At 32.3% G+C, this 18912-nt stretch overlaps 4 protein-coding genes across 4 annotated transcripts; 1 reads left to right on the plus strand and 3 right to left on the minus strand.

The window, feature by feature from the left end:
* Positions 1-638: 638 nt before the first annotated feature.
* LOC107062967 (non-specific lipid-transfer protein B-like) lies at positions 639-1225 on the minus strand. The gene is made up of 2 exons (XM_015314278.1): positions 779-1225; positions 639-701 (listed from the first exon to the last, which is right to left on the minus strand). The coding sequence occupies exons 1-2, from the start codon at positions 1162-1164 to the stop codon at positions 674-676; spliced, it is 414 nt and encodes a 137-aa protein (XP_015169764.1). The 5' UTR covers positions 1165-1225; the 3' UTR covers positions 639-673.
* Positions 1226-3290: 2065 nt separating this feature from the next.
* LOC102588833 (non-specific lipid-transfer protein 4.1-like) lies at positions 3291-4682 on the minus strand. The gene is made up of 2 exons (XM_006359066.2): positions 4280-4682; positions 3291-3629 (listed from the first exon to the last, which is right to left on the minus strand). The coding sequence occupies exons 1-2, from the start codon at positions 4633-4635 to the stop codon at positions 3620-3622; spliced, it is 366 nt and encodes a 121-aa protein (XP_006359128.1). The 5' UTR covers positions 4636-4682; the 3' UTR covers positions 3291-3619.
* A 1486-nt stretch (positions 4683-6168) lies between these two features.
* LOC102589156 (beta-hexosaminidase 2) lies at positions 6169-8782 on the minus strand. Its single transcript, XM_006359067.2, has 2 exons — positions 7786-8782; positions 6169-7311 (listed from the first exon to the last, which is right to left on the minus strand). Exons 1-2 carry the CDS (start codon positions 8561-8563, stop codon positions 6362-6364), a joined length of 1728 nt encoding a protein of 575 aa, XP_006359129.1. The 5' UTR covers positions 8564-8782; the 3' UTR covers positions 6169-6361.
* Positions 8783-16666: 7884 nt separating this feature from the next.
* On the plus strand, positions 16667-18912 carry LOC102589484 (uncharacterized). The gene is made up of 2 exons (XM_006359068.2): positions 16667-16899; positions 17265-18912. The coding sequence occupies exons 1-2, from the start codon at positions 16794-16796 to the stop codon at positions 18788-18790; spliced, it is 1632 nt and encodes a 543-aa protein (XP_006359130.1). The 5' UTR covers positions 16667-16793; the 3' UTR covers positions 18791-18912.

The following is an 18912-nucleotide window of genomic DNA, read 5'->3' on the forward strand; positions in this document are numbered from 1 at the left end:
TTTTGTATATGTATAGCGAATTATACATATATATGTTTGTTATGGAGCGCAATTATGCAAACTTTGCTATAGCATACAAATATGAATTTTGTGTTTGCTATATGTGAAAGTTGCTCATTAAAATACATATAAATTGAAACATTTATTAAAACAAACCAAAACAAAAAACATGAAATACATGTATGCTACGTAGGATTTTCACGTGCAGGTGTGGAAGGGTGCCATGTCAAGTTTGATTTATACATTCGGCTCATAGTTATCCATATCACCGCTCATATTTTGAGCTTCCATCTTCGTTCATTTTTATTTGTTCATTACTTATTTTATTTTTTTAAATTTTGAAAAGGAAAAAATGTAGATTTTGATTTATAATCCGTTGACACGCTCTAATTTAATTTCTCCAAAAAAGGAAAATTATAAAAGAAAAGAAGAGGATGTAATCTTTCAAAACAATGCAACAATTTTGAATATAATTAAATATTGAAATATATAAACACACAGTTTATTGGATATTTTTTTAACAAGTAATACAAAGTCCTAACCGAATACTCCATAGATCCTATAATGATTGTCTAGGAAATTATATGTCCTATAGACAAATCAATCTACATACCAAACTCTATTTGTAATATAAAATATTACATCTTGTTGTTTCTCCAAATCACTCCAAGCCTCAAAATTTGGTATTTGGAGCGGTTATCCTGTCACAAAAATTACGATATGATCAAATTAATTTATATATGACAAATAAATTGAAACAAAAGGTAGCTAAACTTACTCGGAACAATTGACTTTTGGTGTGGTAGGGTAAGCCAAGAGAACTTTACAACCCCAAGTAAGTGATTCAGCTGCTTTTGCATTGATATTTGGATCTTGTAATCCTGCCTTAACACATTCACAAATGGCTACTTCTGCTTGAGAGTCCTTTCCCATAGTATTAAGTTTAAATATTTGATTGCAACAAGCCTTTGGAGGAACCTTATTATTCTTGTAACCACTTTTCGTCCAATCTATGCAAGATTTCATATGTCTAGTTATATCTCTACACTTAACTTCATTAGCTTCTAAACTATGCACGGGTTTCAATGAAGACGAATTCGAAATCGATAAGGAGGAGATGATTAGAATAACAACAAGAGCGAATGATGTTGATGATGGACTCATTGTGAAGTTTCGATAGGTAATCTGTCTTATTTTCAGATAGGTAAAGATAGATACGTTTAAAAAGATTTTATTTTTTTTATTTTTTGTTTTTGTTTGTTGTAGTAGAGTTGGCTAAAGTTGTTCATATTTATAGAGGTGAGAGTTTGAAGTTGAATTATTATCCACCATATTTCTAACAAGGATAAAGGAGGTACCACGTATGTTTGTGAGGGCGATGCTTAATTCACTCTCCACATAAGAAGTCTAGCTCATTGAGGCCATTCAAATTATATAAACTTTGAAAAATACTATTCACGGTTTTACTTTATAATAAAATTATAAATTTGTTTTATAGGTTAATCCATAATATAGATTTAAAAATATTATAATATTAACAAAGTAAAAGGAGAAAAATTAAAGGTTAGGGTAAATTGAGAACTTAAATTGTTCAATTGAGATAAATGAGGGAGAATGTGAATTATTCAAAATTAGAAGGAGATGTTACATTTCTAAAACAAAATTTAACGAGTAAATAATTTTCACCCTTTTATTTTTGCGATGGGTCAGTTTATTGCAAAAAAAATAAATACAGACTAGTGCAGATTGCTATTTAGTGTTTACAACTATAGAAACATCAACATAAGACGAAATACACGCAATTGAGAAATTACATGAAGATGCAGAAAAATGAAATACCAAATAATTAATACTAAAGAAAAAACACAAAATTCATGGAATATTTATACTCATAATTCCAGCAAGAGCTTCATCTTAGTGATTTCCAAATTAAGATCATTTTATCCTGCCAAAAGAACAAACATTTAATTTACTCGATGTAATTATAGCAAAGTAATAAATACAGTAGAACAAATTAATAGAAATTAAAAAATAAATAAAAATTTGCTAGTACGTAGTACATAGTTTATTACTATTCCAATAGTTCACCAAAAAAAGTAATTCAAATCTGTTTGGTTATAGTATCAAGCTACTTATTTAAACATATATATATTATAATTATGATTACAACCTATAAGGTAAGTATATATACTAATTAAATAATACAAAAGTAAAAATGCACAAATTTTACCTAATGATTATCTACAATAACATTATAAATGATCCATGTCATGTAAATATTTTTTTTTTATTAATATATAGAACTTAAACTCGTACCAGGACATTTGACATAAGGAGAGAAAGTGAAGGGCAAGGCGATTCCACATCTACGGGGAAGCGCTTTAGCTGTTGCATCGGTGATTCTCAAATCTTTTATTGCTGACTGAACACATCTACAAACAGCTGACCTATCAGCTGTGTTGTTCGCGATTTGTGAGAGAGTTGAAACTCCAGCACAACACGCGAATGGAGGAATCCCAGTCACCCCACTTCCGCCCCTGAAGAACACCACGCAAGGTCTCAAGGCTCGTTCTATGTTGTCACACTTAATGTTTTCGGCATGTGAGTTATAAGTTTGGAGAATCAAGAAGAAGAGTATTGAAAATAATGTTACAAAAGGATATGTAGGCTTCATGGTGAAGTTAAGGCTATTGGGATTTTTGAGTTTGATTTAATTCTTTCCAAATGGTTTGTGGTTTAATTTATAGAAGTTTTAAAGGGACATGAAGACAAATAAAGTTGTTGGTTGATGACGATATATCGAATTGGCTAAAGATAATGGAGAAGATTAAAATAAAATTAAATGCATTATTCACGGTCAATGAGGTGAAAAATTATAGAATTACAAACTAGTTAAAATCAAAAAGTGATTTCTCTTTTGTCGTATAAAAATTTTATATCCTAAATCCGTCTTTACCATAATATAATAGTAATGTTCTCTAAAATAATCAAAGTGTATAGAGCTTGCATGAAATGCGTAGTTGTAGCTTACGTAGGATTTTCACATGGAAGGTGCCATGTTATGTTTGTTTGTAATTGAGTTTGCCCAAAAAAAAAGGGAACAATTATACGGCTCATAGTTATCACAAATATTCTAAAAGAAAAACTTTAAAACAATATATTCAAATTCATACATAAAGAAAAAAATAGTTTGATTTTAGTGCTCTGAATCATATCACATAGTATATTATTATGTTCAAATCGCAATTAGTTTGACGTAAACATCGATAACCCAAAAAGGAAAAAAAAAAAAAGAATAACAAAAACTTTGATAAATTCTCATAACGTACATATTTGATTTAATTCAATGTAAGCCCAGCTAGCTCGTTTCGTATATTATAAGAAAAGCTATTGAATTTTCTCCTCATCGGAGAAAACACAATTTTATTACATGCACAACAAAAGTGCAAAAATCCTGAACATAACATCGAGATATATTATATTACAAATATAAACCAGAAAAAAAAAATCACAATTATAACTTATAATATGCATCCAAACAAATTTTATTTGCTATATAAATAGCCTTCATCACGCCAAAGAAATGCCTTGTATATATATATGGCATCCTTAAAACACTTCAATTGATCCTGCAAGAGTAGTAACGATGTACAAAATTATATATCAAGCACATATCGACAAAAGCTATTAGTCCATAAAAACATTGTTATGACTCATCCCGATTATTAACTCAACTTATGCATAGCTCGATTAAGCTTATTTAAAAATTGAACTGATTTATTTTAAATATGTAAGTCAAATTAATCCAACTGAGATCTTGTGAAAATATTTTAAAAGAATTCTCTTTTTGATTTGATACGTTATATGTATACAACAATAAAAAAAAAAAAAAGTTGAATTAGTTTTGTATGTTAATTAAATAAAATTTGACTAGTGTTGGGAAGGTTGGGTTATTAGTTATGACCCATTGGTTTGCCATCTCAACCCAATGATTCAACATTTATTGCACTCGACTCGTTCAAATTCAGTTTAGTCCGCTCATTTAGCACCCCTATAATTATTTTAGCTCTTAATTTCATTTCACGTACTTCAGATCAACCAACATTTAGACATATTATCGGCCTCTAATAGTACTAAAAAGTTCCATATCACAACACTATTGATTTGTAAAATACGTATAACATTTTCCACGAAAAACATTATTTTCTAAAGTCATGTATGAAAAATGACTATTGTCGTGCCAAACACCCTAATAAGGGAGGGAGGAGAGTAATATTACTTGGTGCAGTCAACAGTGGATGAAATAGGGAAGGACAAGGAGATTCCACAACTCTTAGGAAGACTCCCTGCAAGTTGAGAATTAATGTTGATTTTTTGAGATGCATTCTTTAGACAAGTGCATGCAGCCTGCTTATCTGGTACAGTTGTTGCAGCAGATACAAGAGATTGACAACCATCACAGCAAGGTTGTGGTGGTTTCCCACCACTGCCTTGTAAATAGCTGAGGCAGGGCTTGATTGAGCTAATTACTGTGCCACAAGTGATAGCACCTTCTGAAGATGGTGCAATTAGTAATAGAATTAGAGCCATCATGAATGGTACTAGTACTAATTTTGCTTGGATTGAGGAATTCATGGTTGATTTAAAGATTTTGGACTTTTTGTTGAGAGTACTCTTTTGTTTTTGAGTAGTCTGTTTTTATAGATGAAATTTGAGAAAGCTCACTAGCACAAGTAAGTTATAAAAATGAAAGATTATGTTTGGTTTAAGTGATTGAGTGCAAGAAATGATGGAAAATTATTGATGTATTTTCTTTGTTTAAGATTTGGGTATTGTTTTGTGGAAAGTCAAAAGTTTGGTGCAATGGAGATTGAGGCAATTAGGGAGTGTCATTTTTAAGAAATTAAATTGGGGCAGGGGAAAGTGAAGTGCGCCAGGGTATTACAACGTGAGGAATTAAACTTTTACTAACAAGGTAAAAATTTAGTCAATTAACTGAACTACTTAAGTTTCCTGTGGAAATGTCGCGTATTTAACATAATGATCATTTTATATTTCACTTGTCTATTTGGTAAAAACTATTATTAATCGAATACTCACAAATTGAATTCTTCTAAAGGAAAAGAGTACTACACGTCCCTCGTTTAGGTTACTAGTGTCAGCCTATGGCCCTATTGTCACAATTACTCTTGTAAGAGAGTTTAAATCTAACAACGCGATCCTATTAAGATGTGGCATTGGTGAAATCCTCTAGGAAATGGATATCTTAACTTTTTTAATTAAAATTTGCACTCGGTATTGTTTCTGAATTCTTGAATATTCACTTAAACTACCTTGACTGTCTAATATTTAGGTAATAAAATTGTATATAAATACATTTGCCAACTGTACCGTATCCAGATTTAGCAAACACTTGCAAGTAATTCAACTCTAAATAGGGACAAAGACATCGAATGATCAAGGTGTCAGTATGTCACAGGATGAAATTTCTTGAATCTATATGTCATTACGTGTACACGTTTTTACCAAGTTAATAATTTGAATCTTGAATTAGAATTTAAGAAATTGTGTAATTTTTTAAAGGTAGTAGGAGATTGAAAAGTCAATACACAATGATAGAAATGGAAATTAAAAAAGAATAGTGAAGGGCAGGAAATTTATTTATTTTGAATACATCTCTTTGGTTTGTGCTAAAGAATTATACATATAAGTTGCTTCTAAGCATGCTATGCCATATTGTCTCAATTACTCCTATTGGAAAAATGACAGCGTAAGGTAGCAACTAGTATGGATAGTTGGTCACTTTTTGAAGGCTTCACCCGATAACTAAAGTATATCGTTGTAGCAACCACTTTGTTAGCCTATAGTTTTCTAAGTTATTTTTAAAGGCTTGAAGACATCTAGGGAAGAGAAAAAAACTAGGGAACAATCCAAAACACCTCTTTACTAGAAAATCACACTATGTAGATAGGTCAATTTGTTTAACACATATATACTAAATATGTAGAATCCCTAGGTTAGCTTCTTCGTTCGTGTGTTTACTTTTTTATTGATACACCCGAGTGAAAATTCATAGAACCATACGATAGTTGCTATCTTCAAAAAATGGATGTATTTGGCTTTAAGCTAGACAACATCAGCAAGTACAGATAGGGGAAAACAACAATGTAAGAAATTCCCAAATTCATTTGCTTAGTAAAATCACGGTAATGTGGTGACAATAGAAGGTAACATTACAAAATAAACTGGCTCTGAATATAGAAGATACAGTAATACAGATAAATGACACCTCTTTTCAGTTTTGAATGAAAACTGAGAGGAGGTGGAAAAGAGACTGGTACATACACTGATGAAGGATCGATCAGCTAGTAAATGAATGAACTGTGTTACACATTCCTGGGTTTTTGAGACACCAAAGTGGTTGAATCGGTTCAGCACCTATTCCTCTAGAAACCATTCTGTACCTCCATTCATTCAGTCGATCAGTAGCCTCTGCATATCTCTTCATTCCTGTTTCATCGCGATTCCCTGACCACAAGGTTTCTGCCATTGCTGATGCTCTTGGCCAAATTCGCGAGTCCATAACAGTTGAATCAGCTTGTTCGGACCATAATGCTACTTCCCCTCCAATTACCAACTGAGCCTCCTCATCAGTTAGGCCGTAGGTTATATCATAGTTGTAAATGGTTTCCCACGTCTTGAAAGGTCCACACCAGGATCCACCATTGCCTTGGTCAGTACCTGGTGGCTGATCATAGCGGCTGTCATTTCCAACGAAGCTTCCATGGCCACAATCCAAGTAATAGTAATCTGCAGATGACACAATGACACGGTAGCCAGAAGTGACAAGCTGCTTTGTATTGTTTGGTCCATTATTCCAAGTTTGCATGATAACATTCTGTGGAGGAAGCAGAGAAGGATTCACTTTCACATTACCACTCAATATAACATCCTCCCAGTAGACCACCGTACGGTTGAGTGAGAGGATTTCAGGTAAGGTATTATTGATAAACTTCTCGAGTAGCTGACTGAGAGTTCCATTGCTAGCAACAAACTTTTGGACTGATGGATCAGTATTCCAACAGTCTGAATTGATCTCATCTGCTCCTCCGTGAAAGAGTGAATCTGGAAACATGGCGATAGTGTCCCGGATGACATTCTTGACTACTTCATAGGTCTTGGGAATCAAGGGGTTCAGTTGGCCAGTGCCTGGTTCAGCTGCAAGAGCTGGACTACTTCCAGCGGGCCACCAGAACATATTTGCACAAGTGACTATCTCAGGGTAAGCTTCAGCCCACGATCCTGTATGTGCTGCAATATTTGCAAAATGGGACAAACACAAGACATTTAATAGTGTTAGCAATAAACTTTTCTTTGTTCCTGTAATATATGTTTAACAAAAGAAATCTTACAACGTGATATAACCTTCTTCGATCTGTGGAGGATATAGCAATTTGCCTCTCATTTGGATTATGTTATTTTGGTGAAGTAGCAAAATATCAATCGTAGAAATAAGGACTACCGCACTTTCTACGGCTTTACCTTTATCAAGCTGGTTTAAAAGATTCAAACATTTTCATTTAATTTGCCAGAAGAAAAAGTTCAAAATAAATTCAAGAAGGTCCCATTAAGTTAAAATTAATAAATTAATGATCCCAATGTCCTGATAAATTAATAATACTTCCAAAAGTCCAATCTTATTCCTTTTCGGGATTACCTAGAAATTGTAAACGAAAAGTATCCATACATTATTCTATTCTACTTTATCATGATTCCATAACTTACCAGGCATGTCAATTTCAGGTAAAACCCTAACTCCGTGTTCCATTCCATATTGCACGATCTTCTGCACGTCCGCCGGCGAATACATCATCTCGTTGCTGTACGCTCCTTTTCCGGCGAGCTTCGGCTCCGATGGAATCACAAGCGGAAATGAATGTGAATCAGTTATGTGCCAGTGGAAAACATTCAACTTGTTCATACTCATAGCTTTAATAAGCCTTAACAAGTGATCGACTCCGTAGAAATTTCTCGAAGTGTCCAACACCACACCTCTGTGAGTGAAAATCGGCAGATCGTGTATGTACACGCCGGCTGCAACTCTGGTAGGGTTTCCGTACACGAGCTGTGAGAATGTCTCCAGCCCTCGCATGGCTCCCCATACAGTCTCCGCAGTGATGTAGGCGGAGGCGGAGCCGTCGGAAGGTGTGGAGAGAGAGTAGGATTCGTTGACTCCGTGAGCGAGCGGTGAAGTGACATCGGAGACGGAGATGATGAGGCTTTGCAACGGGATTGATGAAGTTATGTTGATCGCCGGAGTGATGATGGGACGGTGGTGCTCTGAGAGGATTAGGTGGCGGTAACGGTCGACGGCGGGAGTGAGGTACCGGTGGTACGGGTGGGAGATGGTGAAGGTTGAGGAGAGGAAGATTGATTTTGGGTTGGGCCATTGGAATGTTGTGGGCTTGGGCCAGACATTGATTGGGTAATTTGTGGCTGTTGTTTGAGAAATTAAGATAAAGAATAGTAGAAGAAAGAAGGAGAATGTTTTCTCTTCTCTCATTTTTCTTAGAGAAATGAAAATTACTTCGAAATTGAAGTAAGCCAATTCAAAGATTGGAAAGGACTATATATGTTGTTATTTTTCTAAAATATCAAATTTTGGAATATGAAGAGTATGGTTTGTTTGTTACAATCTTGTAATATTACTTTGGAAAATAGCTACATATTTGTTTGATTATGTTTGGAGTTTATATTGTGGGTGGGATGGATGGAAGGGGATTGTATAAAGACTTGACTTGGTTACTTACTTTTCAACTTAAAAAGTCTTTGCTTCTAGTTTGTTGGTTTGTGATTTGGATACAAGCAACTTAAACTTCAAAGTTTTTATTAATTACCCTTACGGGTGTTTTGTAACTGATTAGAATTATGCAGGTATTAGTTATACAAAGATTAATTATTTAAATATTAATTGTACATGTAACAGTTATTTCATCTTTTGTTGATGCATAGACTTTCTCATAACATATGGATGTATTAGTTATGTTGGTTTCTAAACTGTAAATCAAACATCCTATTAATTTGGCATAACACATAAAAGTGCCCTTTAACTTGGCTTCATTTTACGTTTATGTCCTCCAACTTTGGATATGTACAAGTAGACACTTAAATTTGTATAAAGTTGAACAAGTAAACATATGAATCCTACATGGCATAATACACGTAGGACACCACGTAGGACAAAAAATGACATGTAGGATGTCATGTAGGACATGTGTGTCTATTTGTTCAATTTTATACAAGTTTAAGTGTCTACTTGTGCACACCCAGAGTTGAATGGCATCAATGTGATTTGAAGCCAAGTTAAAGGGCATATTTATGTATTATACCTATTAATTTTATACATAAATATTTTACTTCCTAATCAACTACCAAACACAATATATTACTTATGCAAAACTTGATACATGAGTAACTCACATTTGAATCATTTACCAAACTGCCCCTTAGGCCTTAGCAAATAAGTTTTCACGTGATCAAACAAGTTTAGCTTAAGCATGAATCAGAATATAATTACCTTTTAAATGGGATAAGGGAAAGCTTTCACAATTCACCTAATTTTTAAGGTACAATTAACAAAATGAATAATACAACTCATTTAACTTAACTTTTACTATAAGTTTATAAACAACTCATTAGTCGTGATTAGTGAGACAAATTAGTTTAAAGAGATTGCAGGCGAAGAGGGCTAAAGATTTAGAAATAGTCATTGACCCCTATATTGGCCAAACGGTTACTAATCTTAGATTATAAGAGTACTGTTTTCTATTTATAATTATAAATTATAATATAAAATTTGTCCATACTTTGGTGTGTTTGTATATCGTCAGAGTATACCACATATAATTATATATTCCGACGATAACAACAATCAAAATAGTTGAATCATACTATTATATATTATATTAGTAAGGTATATAATATGTGAATCGTATACGTCGATGATATACAATGGAATGTTGGGTGTTTTTGTTGAAAAAATTATTCAAAATAGGTATAATTATAATTATAATATTTTAATAAAAGAATATGAACTTCTAAAGACCTTTGGTGAATTCAGATTGATTGTGGAATGGTGTAGTGCCAAGTGCTTTTGTTGAGTTAATCCCTAGTATTATTTGTAGCTATTCAATACGGTGCAAAAGCCGGCGCCCGTAGGTTTAGATAACTGCATTAGAGTTTAGTTATTTCAAATTCGCACCACTTAGGGTTTTATTTAGTGGAAAGTGCTTCTTATCAAGATTTTTTTTATATTTATGGCTCATTTAAGACCTCTAATTAAGAGAAGAGTAATCTTATCCACGCACCACATTCTCTGTAAGTTTGTCTTTATTTGTTTTTATCCCTTTAAAAATAAATGTCTTGTTAGCAATAATTTGAAAAAAGAAAGATTAAAATGTTTGTGACGTATTATAAATGATACAGATTTGTTTATTCTTTCTGGATTCTAATTGTCCTTCACATTAATTTTAGGATTGCAAATGTCATGACTCCTTGCTCCAATTGGATCACAATTTCCTTAACATTAATTTTCAAACTAAAAATGCATCATCCATGGAATTTTGAAATGTCATTTGTGGGGATTTATTTAATTGATTCACGTGGACCCAATCATAAATAATCCAACTCATGCGTCTAGGTTAATAACCAAATAAAATTGTTCATATCTAGTCTTTCGATGCATAACGCTTTGCGACCGAATCGATTCAAAAGAAAATAAGTTTGAAATTGCAGTAACTAATTTTATTTTTTAACTCTAAAATTTGAGTCTTGAATATAAAAAAATCTTTGATAGAATACGTTATCTCCCGAATAGAGACCTATCTGACGTGAATTCAAATTAATTGAGTTCTAATACTAGTATCTGACTTGAAAAACCAAAACAATAAAAAAAAAAGAAAAAAAAAATAATAAACTTTTTTTTAGGATTTTCTCTTTACCAATAATATTTGTGAAGTCACTTTCTACTGCGAGAATTCTGCTTCAACTTTACATAGTCAAGTCAAAACAATTTGATTGGGGGATTGGGTTGATGGGGTCGCAACAGTTTACACATTTTTGACTGTTAAATAAAGTCTATTGACTAAATAGTAGTAATCATTTTATATTTGCTACCACCTCTAGGAATGAATATTATGATCAAAATTTTATCCCTTATTTATGGAAATATTCTTCAAATGTAATTGTGAACATTATCTTGAATTTCTTAAAAATTGTTAAAGTGGAACACTTTAGATTCAACGTAACTAACAAAATAAATTTAAAAATTAACGATGACTATCAAAAACACCACTAGAAATATGTAAACTGAGAACACCTCGGATCTTTTCGTACTTTCTATGGCACTGCATTCCAATTTTAACCTCATATATATATCTGGTTTGTTAACAAACTTTTTGGGCTAATACCATATATCATTTGAAAAGTTAAGAGATTTTGAACAAGTATGCAGAAACTCAAGGAAAATGATAATATTGTATTAAGTATATTTTTTTTCACATCCTTATATTTATAGAAGCTCTAATCGGCAGTTATACATAATTTAGTTAAAATTCGATTCAAATATCAACAAAATGGTGCCATTAGAATCATATGTCCATATATATCCTCTGTAGTATGACAATATGGTTACCTTATTACTCCATTAAATATCCTTGCACTAATCACATAAATCAATAGAATTAAAGTAAATAAATTTTATTTATTTATTCAAATCCTATCTTTAATATTTCAGACAATTTGTACACTTGCCAAACTCGTCATTGAAATAATATCGCTTTTGATCAAATCTGACTTTAAAACCTACGGATTAGATAATATACGGGTATATATTATTTTCTTAATAAAATGTTTGTATTGTACTGTTAAAAAATGTTGCTGTTGATTAATTGATTTAAATCATATATATCCTAAGTTTAATTACCCAGCTAATTACTTAAGAGAAATTCAATTAATAGCAAATTACATTAAATGGTACAAGCTTACATTAATATTTGTAACCTCCAAATCTCACCATAATTATAGGAGTAATAACAGTAGTTAGTACTATATTTTAGGAAAATTAAAACTCATATTATAGTACAAATTAACCAGAAAATGAGGAACTGATAAAATCCTCAATTAACACTATAATATATACTCTATATTAGTGCTTTCATTGTGACTTTTTTGGTTTTCCGCTTGTGTTTGATATTCACATTGGGTTGGACTATCCAATTGTGTGTATTGTATGTGTGTATCGGTGGACGGAGAACTCGCCGGAGAAGCTGAATTAACAGAAAATACGGAAGAGCTGCGACGGTTTCGATGGCGATGATGACGTCATCGGTATTTTCGTCTCAGCTCTTTTTGCTACTGCGCTTTCTTCTCTTCAAGGTACTATTAATTACCAGAAATAATATTTTTCATTCGGATTTTTTTTTTTTGGCGGATAAGTTTATACTTTTGTATTATAATATAACATGAGTTGTCACTTAATGTCAATAGAGGTAAAAGTTCAGTTTAGAATTCACAAATTATGTTGTAAAAAATATGACAATATGGTTCATATATAATTTATGCCAATGGAGGTAAAATTCGATTCAGAATGCACAAGTTATATGATAAATGACATAATTGATATGGCGATTCAACAAAACCTTTTTTTTTAAGAAAAAAAAGACTTAATTGAAAAAAATAACATAATTTAGTGTCTATAGAACTTATGCCAATAGAGATAAAATTTCAGTTTGAGAACTCATACGTTATGTCTAAAAGACAGAACATAATTTCTACAAACTTGTGCCAAACAAGGCAGAAATTAAATCCTAGATAAGGATGTATTGGTTCATAATTTTTTATTAAATAGAGTAATAACGACCAAGAATAAAAAAAATCTTAGTTTAAAACAAAAACTAAACTAAAAACTATTAAGACATAATTCACTATCATATATATTGTTATTATCTATACTTTCAAAATATTATGTATTTTATCACTAATTAAGAATTTTCTATTATATATTGAGGAAGATATACACTTAGTTACATGTATTTTTACTATCACATATATTAAAATAGGGAGGGAGGTGAGCAAGATTTGTCATATATCCCAGATAAGTAAGTGTGAATCAACTTGGATATAGTATATCTAGAACAAACTACACCTAATTTTGACTTCATGTATCTCAAGATACATGTATCTGAACTTATTTGGACGTACCAAAATCTGATAAGATACGTAATATTGCAAATTATAATTTATCTAACTAATTAACTCCTAAACTAGTGAAATTTATGTAAGTTTCCCAAAATTAAAAACCACCCTAAAACACAAGCAATCCTTGAAAAAACTTCAAGCTAGGAGCTAAGTTGGGCTGCCCTAAAAACTGATGGTTGGGCTGACGTATAGAGTAGATCACTAGCTAATTAAGTAGGCCAGCCCAAACAAAATTGAAATATTGGGCAAGGGAAACTTACCCAATATTTAGGAGTTAATTACTTGGATATACTTTAGTTTGCAATATTATGTATTTTATCAGATTTTGGTGCGTTTAGATAAATGTATCTCAAGATACATGGGGTCAAAATTAAGTGTAGTTTGTTCTAGATACATTGTATCCAAGTGGATTCGCATGCATTTTGGATACATAACAAATTCAGTCACCTCTCTCCCATCTCGGTCGTCACTCTCCTATGTACATGGTATTCCAAATACATGTGAATCACATTAGATATATACATATACATATATCTAGTGTGTATCTAATGTGATTCATATATATCTGGGATACATAACAAATCTCACTCGCCTCCCTCCCCTTCTCGCTCCTCTCTCTATTTTAGTATATCTGGTAGCAAAAATACATGTATCTAGATGTATCTTCCACAATATATGATATGAAACTCTTAATTAGTGATAAGATACGTAATATTTTATATAATAATAATAATAATAATAATAATAAATTATAGTGGATTATGTGTAATTATTTAGTTTCTCCGTTGAGTATCTTATCATCAATCAATTTACCTAATCAATTAAGAATTAAAGTAAAGATATAGTATCATTTAATCGTAATTAAATAACAAATGAACGTTTTAATAAACACATGTCTTGCATTTTATAAAATTGATTTTATAAATTAAATCTTAACAAAAGGCTAACATGGTCGGTCCATTTCCCATGTGGCATGCCATAAGCTAAGGTGAGTTACAAAATATCGCCATTGCTCCAATTTGATTCGTTTTTAAAAAATAAATAAATAGTAATAATCAAAATACGTTTCTTATATTCTTCTGATTTCTTTCATTCTTTGGGGAAAAAATGGACATTTACATGTGGACATGTGTTAGGAACACTTTTTTATTCACATTGTATATGTTTTCAATATTTTATTTTCAATAAAAAATTGAAATTGAAAGTTAATTGTTAATAAAGGGCTTTTTACTGTATGAGAAATGAATATATTTTCAATAAATTGTTTAAATTGAAAGTTAGTTGTTATTTGTTAATAAAGGGCTTTTTACGGTATGAGAACTGAATAAAGGATAAAATTGTAACAAAAATGTTACCCAAGAGATCACTTTTTTCCCTTTATGTACCTAAAAATTGTATTTATTAATTTTCGTAATGGATGTGAAAAAAAATTAAAATAACAGTTAAAATAGAATGAGAGGGATATATAATATAACTAAAAATTGAAAATACATATATAAAATTTACTAGTGACAAAATTTATTGGATAACATAACCACACGCCAAGCATATTCTTATCAGCACTCATCATGGCTTCTGCGTGATAAAACATAACTTGCAAATCATAATAACTAATAACGAGTTTAGCTTTTAAGTATGGATAAGAACTTAGCTTGAAGAATATATACAACTTTGTAAGGGTTGTTACGTATCGTATCATAATGTATTGTGAGTATTATATTATGGGAGAGTAATGACACGATCACATCAAATTGATCGCTATATAAAATTTTAATGAATTCAATGATACAGTACAAAAAATTAAGTAACAATAAAAATAAATATTTAAATTAACAACACAATACAATACCACGGATAACAACCATCATATATATAAACCAAATAGATTTAAAAAGAATCCCATAATTTTGGTGATTTGTTAAGTTAATCCGTTTCCTCTAACTTCCAATATTATATTGATGACGGCCCTTTTAATTTACTGTTAAGCTCTCTGGCCAAATTAATTAAGCTGCATTTCCACCCCACCTAACTCTATCGATTATTAATCTATGATTAATTATTGCCATTATGGGAACAACATGTTCTTTTGAATTTATTAGTATTTGTTGTGGAACACAAGGAAATTTTTTAATCTTATATAATAAAAAGGTGATGATGAGGTTGAACAAGTAAAGGTAAATGTTGGTCTCATTTGATTTCCTGGAAAACTTTTAGTTAAAAAAAGTAGACACGACTTGCATCGTGATTCAGTAGTCCATGAAGTGAGTTGAGAATCGTGAGGTCTCAGAGTTCAATTCTCAAAAGAGATTAAAAAAATAGTAAGTAATTTCTTCTCATTTGTCTTAGCTTAGTTGGATAAAGTTATCTGGTATCTATTTTTGATGAGAGGTGAAAGATATAGCGTAAAATTATTCCATGTGTATAAGTTGACCTCAAATAGTACGATCATTAAAAAAACTTCGAATGCAAAGAGTAGGTAGCATCGTTTAGCATATTCTAAAACGTGTAACACATCATGTATCTAAAGTATATTTTTTGCTTGTACGAAGCATATGCTTGTTGACCTTATATGATTAAAACCATGATCAACAAATGTAGTTTTTTTAAGATATAAGTAAAATCTCCTTTGGGAAATTATTAAGCATTATATCTACCTTTCTGGCCATGGGACTAAAATTAATAATGTGCATTTTGTTACGTGCTTTAAAAGGCAGATCAGTATACGAAGCATTCCACGTTCATATTATATTTGGAAAAGGACACATTTACTATATATACATATCAAATCATTTACCTTATATCGTTTGCAACAATTTTTTCTCAAAATGTAAATTAAGTTGTTATCGCAAAAAATTAAAGAAAGGTAATTTTATTGATAATCGTTGTGAGTAGAATTTTGTGTATTTCCTTGATTTTTCTCTTCTAAGTTTTTTTGTTGTTCAAAGGTCTTTAGTAACGTATTTTAGGCCTACTTGATGTATTTGATCATCAAGAACGTCAGATAGTAGTTCGATATGATGATCGATATTTCGAGTTGACCTTGAGGAAAAACACCTCTTGATCACTCCTCTTTTGAAAAAAGATAATATTTGATGTCTTGTAGATGTTCATCTTAAATACAATAAAATTTTGTTGTCTACACATATATAATTCAAGTTTGTAACGAAGAAAATTTGAATTAACCCCTCACAATGCTGAATGTAATGTAGAGAGCCTACCTAATATATACATATATAAATCTCTAACTTGTAGAAAAAAGCAGAGAAGCCAAGATTTTGGTAGGTATGGTCTTTGACATTGTCAATAACTAGGAAGATAAGTTTGTCAAGACTAGGAAAGTTATTTTAGTATATATATATAACCATCACATTAAGGTTTCATTGCACAATTCACCCATTGAGCTATTCTTTCAACTATATATAGCTAGCTAATTCTTTCTTTCATATTATTCAACTTCTCTTTTGCAGAATATATTTGTTGCTTGCCTCATTTTATTCCCTACACTTCCTTCAAGCCATTCCTTGAAAGATTCAACTATGGGTAACATCAACAAAAAAAATTCAAATCAAGATGATGCTAATGTGTTACTTCCAATTGATACTCCCTTTAAGTTTCCATCTCCATTGCCCACTTGGCCTTCAGGTACTTTATGTTATGATTTTTGCTTTATTAGTATCTGATCAATTGTAGTGTTGTTAAAGGCTCCCTGAAAGCGCTTTTACGCCTAAAGCTCGATGAAGTCCATGTTGTGCCCTTTGCCTCGCTTAGTTGAGGCTTTAGTGCATGCGTCTAGGTGATAAGGCGCACGTTTTTTGCACCATATTACTATCTAGACAAATATATTTGATAAAGTGATACATTTTTTGCATTACATGTAAAAAAAAGAGGAGTCTGGTGCACCATGCATCCCATGTTCACACAGGGTTTGGGGAAGGGTGCATCCCTCTTAGGGTGTGATGTGACTAATTCCACGACTCAAACTCATGACTTATTTGTTTAAATATCAGGTGAAGGGTTTGCTAGTGGAATCATTGATCTTGGAGGATTACAAGTATCTCAAATATCATCATTTACTAAAGTATGGGCTAGCCAAGAAGGTGGACCAGATAATCTTGGAGCTACATTCTTTGAACCATCAAATTTACCAAATGATTTCTTTATGCTTGGATCCTATAGCCAACCTAACAATTTGCCCCTTTTTGGTTGGCTTCTTATTGGTAAAGATTCATCAGGAGATGCTCTAAAATTGCCAAATGACTATACTCTTGTATGGAGTAGTGAAAACTTGAAAATCAAACAGGATGGTGTTTGCTATATCTGGCTCCCAATCCCCCCTGAGGGCTATAAATCTGTTGGACACGTTGTAACAACGTCTCCTCAGAAGCCTTCTCTTGACAAAATCAGATGTGTTCGTGCTGATTTAACCGATGTATCTGAAACTGATGATTGGATTTGGGGAAATGATGTGTTGAATGTGTACTCATCAAGACCAAAAGACAGAGGAATTAAGGGTCTAGGAGTGTCTACTGGTGCTTTTATGGCTTTAAATAACGGAGCTACAGCAGATTCATTAGCTTGTTTGAAAAACATCGTAGAAAATTTCTCTTCTATGCCAATTTTAAACCAAGTTCAAGCACTATTTCAAACGTATTCGCCTTTATATTACTTCCACCCTGATGAAGAATATTACCCTTCCTCTGTCACTTGGTTTTTTCAGAATGGGGTATTATTGTACACGAAAGGGCAAGAATCTGCCCCGGTTCTTGTTCAGCCAGACGGTTCAAATCTTCCTCTAGATGGTTCAAATGATGGCGCGTATTGGTTAGACTTACCAACTGATGATTCAGCGAAAAATCGTGTCAAGAATGGAGATTTCCATGCTGCCACATCCTACTTACATATTAAACCAATGTTTGGCGCGACACATACTGATATCGCTCTATGGCTATTTTACCCCTTTAACGGCCCTGCTAGAGCAAAAATCGAATTCATCAACATTCCCTTAGGGAAAATTGGTCAGCACGTTGGCGATTGGGAACACATTACGTTAAGGATTAGTAACTTCAATGGAGAGTTACAAAGTGTGTACTTCTCCCAACATAGTGGAGGAAATTGGGTGAGTGCACCACAACTTGAATTTGAAAATGGTAACAAGCCCGTGGCCTATTCATCGTTGCATGGTCACGCTTGTTATTCGAAAACAGGGCAAAATATGCAGGGGAGTGGGAATATTGGCTTAAGAAATGACACAGCAAAGGGGCAGGTGATGGACACTGGAGCAAATTATGCAGTGGTGGCTGGTGATTATTTGAAAATTGTTGAGCCAGTGTGGCTTAACTATGCTAGAGAATGGGGTCCAAAAATTAGCTATGATATTGCAAATGAGCTTAAAAAAATAGAGAGATTTTTGCCTGGAAAATTAAAGAGGGCTATTGAGAAACTTGTGAAAAGTTTACCAAATGAGGTTTTGGGTGAGGAAGGACCAACTGGACCTAAGTTTAAGGACATGTGGAATGGTGATGAAAGGGGTTAAATATGGTGTGATAAAAAATGGGGTTTGTTTTTTTTCTATGATTGTATCATCAAATAGTTATTTCATGAATGTATCGTATGCTTTCGTTTTAGTTGTGACCTCTTTGTCGTTATAAAGTTTGC

This window comes from Solanum tuberosum, unplaced genomic scaffold (genome assembly GCF_000226075.1).
Source record: "Solanum tuberosum cultivar DM 1-3 516 R44 unplaced genomic scaffold, SolTub_3.0 scf00284, whole genome shotgun sequence".
NCBI classification, from domain to species: Eukaryota; Viridiplantae; Streptophyta; class Magnoliopsida; order Solanales; family Solanaceae; genus Solanum; species Solanum tuberosum.

Excerpts from the sequence above, each read along its gene's own strand:
- LOC107062967 (XM_015314278.1), bottom strand. The coding sequence starts at position 1,164 with ATGAGTCCATCATCAACATCATTCGCTCTTGTTGTTATTCTAATCATC. Across the intron at positions 702-778 it reads CCAAAAGTCAATTGTTCCGA|GATAACCGCTCCAAATACCA; the intron begins GTAAGTTTAGCT and ends TTTTTGTGACAG.
- LOC102589156 (XM_006359067.2), bottom strand. The coding sequence starts at position 8,563 with ATGAGAGAAGAGAAAACATTCTCCTTCTTTCTTCTACTATTCTTTATC. Across the intron at positions 7,312-7,785 it reads ACCTGAAATTGACATGCCTG|CACATACAGGATCGTGGGCT; the intron begins GTAAGTTATGGA and ends CAAATATTGCAG.
- LOC102589484 (XM_006359068.2), top strand. The coding sequence starts at position 16,794 with ATGGGTAACATCAACAAAAAAAATTCAAATCAAGATGATGCTAATGTG. Across the intron at positions 16,900-17,264 it reads ATTGCCCACTTGGCCTTCAG|GTGAAGGGTTTGCTAGTGGA; the intron begins GTACTTTATGTT and ends TTTAAATATCAG.
- LOC102588833 (XM_006359066.2), bottom strand. The coding sequence starts at position 4,635 with ATGAATTCCTCAATCCAAGCAAAATTAGTACTAGTACCATTCATGATG.